Source organism: Triticum dicoccoides, chromosome 2A (genome assembly GCF_002162155.2).
Source record: "Triticum dicoccoides isolate Atlit2015 ecotype Zavitan chromosome 2A, WEW_v2.0, whole genome shotgun sequence".
In the NCBI taxonomy this organism is placed as follows: domain Eukaryota; kingdom Viridiplantae; phylum Streptophyta; class Magnoliopsida; order Poales; family Poaceae; genus Triticum; species Triticum dicoccoides.
The window spans coordinates 512,233,093-512,241,828 of record NC_041382.1 but is presented as its reverse complement, the minus strand read 5'-3'; the positions used below and the strand labels follow the sequence as shown (position 1 = coordinate 512,241,828).

The 8,736-nt window shown below is 49.0% G+C and overlaps 1 protein-coding gene across 1 annotated transcript; it reads right to left on the bottom strand.

Annotated features, from left to right (window-relative positions):
• Positions 1-4,135: 4,135 nt before the first annotated feature.
• LOC119355095 (beta-fructofuranosidase, insoluble isoenzyme 2-like) lies at positions 4,136-8,002 on the bottom strand. Its single transcript, XM_037621881.1, has 7 exons — positions 7,728-8,002; positions 7,164-7,172; positions 5,971-6,833; positions 5,705-5,866; positions 4,934-5,190; positions 4,730-4,820; positions 4,136-4,624 (listed from the first exon to the last, which is right to left on the bottom strand). The coding sequence occupies exons 1-7, from the start codon at positions 7,921-7,923 to the stop codon at positions 4,436-4,438; spliced, it is 1,767 nt and encodes a 588-aa protein (XP_037477778.1). The 5' UTR covers positions 7,924-8,002; the 3' UTR covers positions 4,136-4,435.
• Positions 8,003-8,736: the final 734 nt, after the last annotated feature.

Here is an 8,736-nt window from a genome sequence, read left to right as displayed (position 1 = left end):
CCTCCGCGGCCGCCCCGAGCCGGCGCCGTCCCCGTCCCCGTCCGGCGCCGCCTTGCCGCTCCGGCCGCCCCCGACCTCTCCTCCGGCCTCCCTCGCAGCCCCACGAGCTCCGGCCGCCATGGTCTTCGGCGATGAACAGTGAACTCCGGCGTGCCTCGAAGTCCGTGCGCGCCAGATCCAGATCTAAAAAACCCTAGGGTTGACTTCTCCCCCTCTCCCTCTAATTTTTTATGCATACTTTGACCAGCTATATCTCCACATCCGTAGCTCCGTTTTGGACATATAGTATATAAAAATGTTCGCCTCGATGAGTACATCATTTCATTCCATTGCATCATTTTCATTAGAGCTCATCTTGATGCTCGAAATGCTGTTAGAAGAGGGCTTCGTGAGTTAATTGTCAGATCTGCTAGTTCATCTTAGACTTTTGTCATTTTTGCCATGATTATTGTGTGCATAATATGCCTGTGAGTCCTTCATATATTTTGTTAAGCATCTTGTTATCTTTCCAGAGGTGCAATCCATGCATTTTTAGGATGTGTGTGGTGACTTGTGCAAGCTTGCAAAGTGAGGCATCCGGTAAATCTGTTTTCTGGGACTTAGTAGTTTTCACTAAGTCTGGGATTATTTAGTTCATGATGCCATATGTTCAGCTTGTTTCCTAGTGATCCGTGCCTCTTTTGAGGATGATCAGTAAAGGAGTTTTGTTAACCTTGTTATTCTCTATCCATTCATGTCTTTGTTTGCAATTTTGGAGCACCCTAGCTTGAGTCAATCGAGTTCTACTTTTGCTTCGTGGTGAATCTGGGCAGATCGTCAACTCGTTTGTGATTTTGCCGATGCTATTGTAGTTGATTCGTGCATGCTATGCCTTTGTTCTTGCCATGTCTAGCTAGCATTTTGTGCCTTCTTAATGGATGTATGCTTGCCTTGCCATGACTTGCACCGTAGTGAGTGCATCGAGCTTGTTTACATGCCTTCGTGAGTTATATTTCAGCATGTCTCAGTTTTCACTAAGTCTGAAAACTGATTGTGTTTTAGCTATGTTCGTGTGCCCGTTAGTATGTTTTGTGAACCCTTTTGGCCCCAGGTCACTTTGGGTCTTTTGTTAAGCTTGTTGAGTAGCTCCATGCCATGTTCTTACGTGTCTTAATCAGGTCATGTATCATGTTGTTTTTCTGCTCCGAAGAGGGCTTCGTGATCTGAAATTCCAGACAAGTGTTGATTTCACTAAGTCTGAGATCTGTTTTACCATTTGCGTTTTTGCCATACTTGTTTGAACCTGTTAATGGATGAATTGGCCGTAGCTCAGTGCTAGACTTTTGTTAAGCATCTTGTGTGCATCCCTGCCATGTATTTTGTTGTCATGTTTGGGTGCTGTAGCATGTTCATTTCATTGCATTTAGATGCCTACTTGCTGTAAATCGCAGACCGGTGTCATATTTGAAACGCTTGCCATTTCCAAACCGTAACTCCGATTCCGGCGTTCTTTATATCGTTTTCAAGCGATTTCATCTCATCTTTCCAGTGGCACCCTTGGAATTCCAAGTTGAGGCCAGGTTCATGTATTTCCTGTCATATCTTGCATTTTGCATTCCACATCGCATCCCGCATAACATATCATCTTCACATCGTGTTGATTGAGTTTGCACATGATTGATTATATCCTTGTTGCTTGTTTGTCTTGTTTGGGTAGAGCCGGGAGACGAGTTCGCTAACGAGGAGCCCGTTGAGTTTGCTTTTGAGGATCCAGTCAACTCTGACAGCTTTGCAGGCAAGATGATCATACCCTCGAAATCACTACTATCTTTGCTATGCTAGTTTGCTCGCTCTTTTGCTATGCCATTGCTACGATGCCTACCACTTGCTTGCAAGCCTCCCAAATTGCCATGTCAAGCCTCTAACCCATCATTGGCCTAGCAAACCGTTGATTGACTATGTTACCGCTTTGCTCAGCCCCTCTTATAGCGTTGCTAGTTGTAGGTGAAGATTGGAGGCCGTTCCTTGTTGGAACATCTTTTATTTACTTGTTGGGATATCATTATATTATCTTGCTATCTTAATGCATCTATATACTTTGTAAATGGTGGAAGACTCGGCCTCTCGCCTAGTGTTTTGTTCCACTCTTGCCGCCCTAGTTTCCGTCATATCGGTGTTATGTTCCCGGATTTTTGCGTTCCTTACGCGGTTGGGTTATAATGGGAACCCCTTGATAGTTCGCCTTGATTAAAGCTTTTCCAGCAATGCCCAACCTTGGTTTTACCATTCGCCACCTAGCCTCTTTTCCCTTGGGTTACCGGAGCCCAAGGGTCATCTTATTTTAAACCCCCCCGGGCCAGTGCTCCTCTGAGTGTTGGTCCGACCGAGTAGACTGCGGGGCCACCTCGGGGCAACTTGAGGGTTGGTTTTACTCGTAGGATGTCTCATCTGAGTGTGCCCTGAGAAAGAGATATGTGCAGCTCCTATCGGGATTTGTCGGCACATTCGGGCGGTGTTGCTGGTCTTGTTTTAACCTGTCGAAGTGTCTTGAGTTACCGAGATACCGAGTCTGATCGGAACGTCTTGAGAGGAGGTCTATTCCTTCGTTGACCGTGAGAGCTTGTCATGGGCTAAGTTGGGACTCCCCTGCAGGGATTGAACTTTCGAAAGCCGTGCCCGCGGTTATGGGCAGATGGGAATTTGTTAATGTCCGGTTGTAGATAACTTGAACCTTAAATTAATTAAAATGAATCAACCGAGTGTGTTACCGTGATGGCCTCTTCTCGGCGGAGTCCGGAAAGTGGACACGGTGTTGGAGTAATGTTTGCGCAGGTAGCTCTCTAGTTTCTCGCTCGCGCTTTGCCTCCTCTTCTCGCTCTCCTTTGCGAATAAGTTAGTCACCATACTTGCTAGTCGCTTGCTACAGCTCCACATATGTTTTGCCTTACCCTTCCTATAAGCTTAAATAGTCTTGATCGCGAGGGTGCGAGATTGCTGAGTCCCTGTGGCTCACAGATACCATAACTCCAGATGCAGGTCCAGGTGATTCCGCTCCAGGTGACGAGTACGAGCTCAAGTGGGAGTTCGACGAAGACTCTCAGCGATACTATGTTTCCTTTCCCGATGATCAGTAGTGGTGCCCAGTTGGGGGTGAACGGGACCGTTGTCGCATGTTGGGTTCTCTTTTATTTTGGCGCCGTAGTCGGGCCATGAGTGTTTTGGATGATGTAATGTTATTTATGTATTTGATTGACGTGGCGAGTGTAAGCCAACTATGTTATCTCCCCTTTTATCATTATATTGCATGGGATGTTATGAAAATTGCCTAACTTGCGACATATGCCTTCAATGCAATTATGTCTCTAAGTCGTGCCTCGACACGTGGGAGCTATAGTCGCATCGAGGGTGTTACACACGTATTATCAAATCTCAGAAAGAAAGGTTTTGGCAGCCCCTTGGTTGCGATGATGAGGCGGTCCAAGTCATTACTTAGGTCTAATCGGCGTGAGAGGCTCCCCGCCCCCGCCCCGACCCCCAATCCAATTGGCCCAATTGACATATAGCAGTGTCATTGGTTGTATCTTTAAAGTGGCTCGTGGACAAAATATGTCTAAAATTAATCGCTATTAATTGTCTACTTATTTTGCTGTCAAGTCTTTGCATTTGGGTCCTTTTTCTAAGGCTACTTCTGGTGGAGTATATCACACACTAGTACTACTTTTGCAGTGCATAGTATCTATGTTAGTATTTAGATGAACACATTTATTGTTTTGCATGGCGCACAGTGACACATCGCTTAATATGCTCTTCATTTAATGGCATTGCACCTCAACCAAATTGCCAAGTTAGCAACTTAGCATGCATGATACATTGATGCTACTACTTGCTATGCCCCCACTTCGGGAGTCTGAAAGCCTTAGAAAACAAGGTCGAACATCCTAATCTTAATCTCACTTAATAAATTTGTAGTTTCATTTTGCTTATTGTTATTAAGATTTTAATTTTAGGTAATGTAATTTTTACAGGAGTGATCTACACTTCTAAGTGGCTGATTTTTGAAAAAAAATGAATTAAATAATGTAAACGTCATGGGTGAAGCTTGTCAGGTTGTAGGGTTTAGAGACCAGATGTAAACCCGGCGATGGTCATATTCACAAAAATGAACCTTTCCTTTACTGATATAATGGCTAGATAGAGAGAGTGCAACCTTGGAAGCTAAAACTCGCCCGACAATATATATACTTTCCACCAATGCGCACGACAGAATATGCATAGAACTTTTATTGTTCCTACGGGCAAAATGATCCCTTCGTAGTGCACTTATACTACGTGCAAACCTAGCTACATACGTACCCTCACAGATCAATCATGTTTCACCAGAGACCAATTTAACAGAACGTGAGCCAAATTCAGGCACATGTATAGGAAGCCTGCATGTAGATATCCACCCTAAATTCTAAGCACCGTTCATGAGCGCTGGCTTCTTCATCTCCCACGCCGTGAGCTGTGACACCTTGATGTCCGCCTTGCCGTTGTTGAAAACATGAAGGTGAGCGTTCTTGCCTAGGGCGAGCGTTGGATAAACCCGGGAGAGGATGCAGGTCCTGCCTCCTGCCCCGAAGCTCTCGATGACGGACCGATCAATCTAGACAGAGGAAGTATGGGCAAACAAAATCAGTACGAATGATCCATTTGTTAACTTATATATTGTATGTATGAGATGAGGAACATATGGTAGCCAATATCGTACCAGGCTCCTCAGAGATATCTTGCCCTTCGCTATGTCAGTATCAACAAAGCCTGCGAACGTCGGCTTGTAGAGGTTCGGGTTCAAAGATGACCTGCACCGAGCAAAGAAGCCCAACATTAAATCAACGCTAGCTAATGTGTGCATGTCACATGCGTGAGAAATAATGAATTTAAGGGAGAAATGAGGATCAGGAGATGTCATTACGTGGTGGGGTCGGAGCACATGAGGACCACCGGCTTGGTGCTGTTGATGTTGCGCGCGGCCTTGAACACCTGGAAGAAGACCGCCGTCTTCTCCTCCAGCTTGGACGAGGCGAGCACCCACAGACCGAAGGGGCCCACGCCGCCTTCCACGTCGGCACCCCTCACGCTGCACAGCTTCTGGGCGTCGTTGGCTAGCGCCGGGTCCAGCGCCTCCGCTCCCTCCAGGCTCGGCACCTCAAAGCTCACCTCGACGTCAGCCTGATGAAACAAGTTAGTCCGGTAATTAACCATGAACTCATCACCACACGCTTACAAAAGGGAACAGACATTATGTTGGTCAAATTAAAACGATCTATTGTTAGGTTGCACCAGTTCAGTTGGAGCCTAGCTAGATTGGAGGTGTGCGTGCAAGGCCAATGCCAATGTGCGCGTGACGACGAGTCTAGTTTTCTAAGCTGTAATGGACCGGAACAGAACGCATGACGCCGAGCTGAGGTTAAAGTGCAGGACAGGTGTAGTGAAATCTACGGAGTAGAAAAGGCACAAGAGAGTGGGCACTGCACACTGGACACAACTCGGATGAGAAGCGCGCCGGATAAGATAGCACGGTCCAGGATAACACATACTACTGGCTGGGCAATATATTCTGCAGGGCCGGCGCCACTCAAGGCAAGGCAGTACGTACATAGTGATCTCATCGCCTTTTGGTCCTAGACTAGAAAATGTCACCTTGATTGCACACGAACTAACTCAGAAAGGCACGCACGCTCACCTGTGAGCTTCGTAGCCCGGTGACCTCGACGTGCTCTCCCCGCTTCACCACCCGGTCCTTGAGACTCACCGGCTTTTTCGCCCTCAGCGCCTCAAGCTCCTCCACGGGCCACTGCATCAGCTGCCTCCCACTCGGGTCCAGCCAAACCTTCCTCGGAATCGCCTGAAAATATCACACGGATAATAACTGAGACCATGCATGCATGGTGCACATGAAAGTTTTTTGGTTACTACGTACACCAGCATATGATATGATTAGGCAGCTACCTGGATTCCGGCCCATCCCTTGGCGACGTCGTCGACGGCGGTGTCGGACTCGTTGGCCCAGCCCCAGAGGATGCGGCGGCGCTTGACGGGGTCGTAGAACGTCTTGGAGGCGTAGAAGTTGCCGTAGTCGTACCGCAGGTGGTGCTCGTCGCCGGCGGGGTTGTCCGGCACGTACCGCTCCGTCTTCCGGTCGTAGGTGCCGACGGTGTAGTAGTCGTAGCGGCGCAGGTCGAGGCTGTTCTTCAGCACGTGCTTCACCTTGGGGCTGGACGTGACGGAGGTGTCGAGCCCGTTCTGCCGGCCGTCCACCGTGACCGGGTACAGGTCCGGGCACTCCCACATCCCCGTGGGCGCCGAGTGCAGCGGCTTCCTCACCCGCGTCCACCGCATGAAGTCGCGGCTCCGGTACACGTACGCCACGCCGCGGGACGCGCCAGAGAGGGCGCCGATGAGCAGCCGCCAGTGGCCGTCGGCGTACCACGCGGTGGTCGGGTCCCGGAATTGGGTGGCGTTGATGCCGCCCTCCGGCACGATGATCGGGTTGCTCTTGGGCTTGACCCACTCGCGGAGCAGCGGGTCCGACTTGTTCTTGGGGAAGGCGATGTTCTGCACCTCGTAGTTGATGTCGCCGCGGTCGATGCCCGTGTACATAATCGCCGGCGTGCCGTCGCGCAGGATGGTGGCCGAGCCCGACCAGCAGCCGTACTTGTCGGACTTGATGCTGGGCTGGATGGCCGTCTCCAGCGCCACCCAGTTGATGAGGTCGCGCGACACCGAGTGCGCCCACACGATGTTGCCCCACACCGCCCCCTTGGGGTTGTACTGATAGAAGAAATGGTACCACCCCTTGTAGAACATGGGCGCTGCATGCACCAAATTTCACCAAATCACAAGTCCAGTTCACATTCCCATGAAGAGATTATCTCAGTGAAGGTTAATGGCGAGCCAATTATTTTCATTCGTTAATGGTTTGTGTATGGGGCTGCGAGTTCACGAGCCATGCAGCATGCATGCATGCATGCCTGTATATGTGTTGTTTAGCTAGTACGTATAATCAGGACGAAAAGGCGTTGCTGTTCAACGGGGTTGCAAGTTGCAGAACACGGATTCTTGTAGCAGATAGCATCAAATTGAAGACGCGACAGAGACGCGTGACAGGATATTAAAACAAGCGCGGGAGAAGGACGACGTACCGTTGGGATCTGGCGTGGCATCCGGCAACCACCAACATGATGATGATAAAAAAAAACCGTCAAGTTAGAGCCAGTTATAAACCTTTGCAAATAAAATAAAATATATGCATCGTTATTAAACTAATCCACGGTATTAGGAGTAGGATACTGCTCAGGCCACACAAGTGCAAGCTAGCTAAAGCAGCTCTAGCTCACTGGACACCGGAGGAGCCCCGTGACCGTAGTCAGTTCACTGAGAGCTAGTCCTAAAGCATGCATGTTCTTGCTTCTTGTAAAGCAGTATAGTGGTACTACACAAACTGAGCACCGTATGACCTAGCTAAATTTAGTAACAAAACATAAATGGACACGATTACGAAAGTTTCTTGTATGGCCCAAGAAACTGACCACCCACCCTCCGCCGGCCATGCATGGTTTTGAAGTTCAGTTGTCCGAAGAGCAAGGACGAGCTAGTGCTACTACACACCGTTGGTTTCTTTAGCCATGCAAAAGAAGGAGGTCTGCCTAGCTAGCTCTAAGCTTCGCTCTAGCTCGAGCAGGAGAGATGGGTCAGTGGGCATGTACCGTTGATCCAGTTCTTTATCGGCCGGAAGTGGTACCCCGTGCTCAGCTCGGGGTCAAGAATCGAAGGCGGCACGTCGGCCGCCGCCGCCTCCGCCTCCAGGAGGTGGGTCTCGTAGACGACATGCGACGCCCCGGCGAGCTGCAACAGCAGCAGCACCGAGCATGCCCATGCAACTCTTCCCCCGAGAACTACCATTGCTCTCACACTGGGGCACAGAGGCCGGCGATGGGAAGAAGAACAAGTAGAGAAAGATCGATGTCTGTGCAGAAGCAGAGGCCAGGGGGGGTCATATTTATAGTGCGAGGCCGTAGCGCTGGGGCTATTCGAGCGCTGAAAAGCCTGAAAGTTTAAAGTTTGCAGGGTGAGACAAAAGGCCACGAATTCAGAAATGAAGAGAGATTTTTCCTGGGGCATTATTGGATGATATAACCAGACAATTGGACATCATCTGATAGGGAAGTGCTAGTACTCCTCCTATATTTTCCTTGTTTATTTTTAAATGTTTACTTAGGACTTTCTCAGGTAGCTTCTGTGATGGAGGGAAATCTCGCTTTGGGCGTGAGAAATCTGTGGAAACGTTGGTGCTGCCACATGGCCGGCTGGGTCTGGTTGCTCGAGTGGAGAAGTGCAAGTTGGTTGTTTTTATTGGCTGCTTTTGAGAAAACAATGGCCTAAACTTGTCATTAGTAGTTACACTAGTTTTCACCTCCACCATACGAGGTCGATCGCCCGCTTGTCATCCGAGGCACATTTCAACCGCAGGCTCCTGGCCGGAGCAAGCGATCGACGAATTCCGGGAGTGGAGAACACGCGACGCTGATACGTTTTTCCACCATCACTACTACAGTCCATGGGATATGTAGAAGGACAAGTTATGGCTGTGCAATCGCGATATATTAATCGGTGCACCAGGCACGTATATATAAGTACAGAGGTGGACCACAACCTCAACTATACAAGGAAAACAGGAGGTGGGCCCTACACACACATATACACGTACACAATATA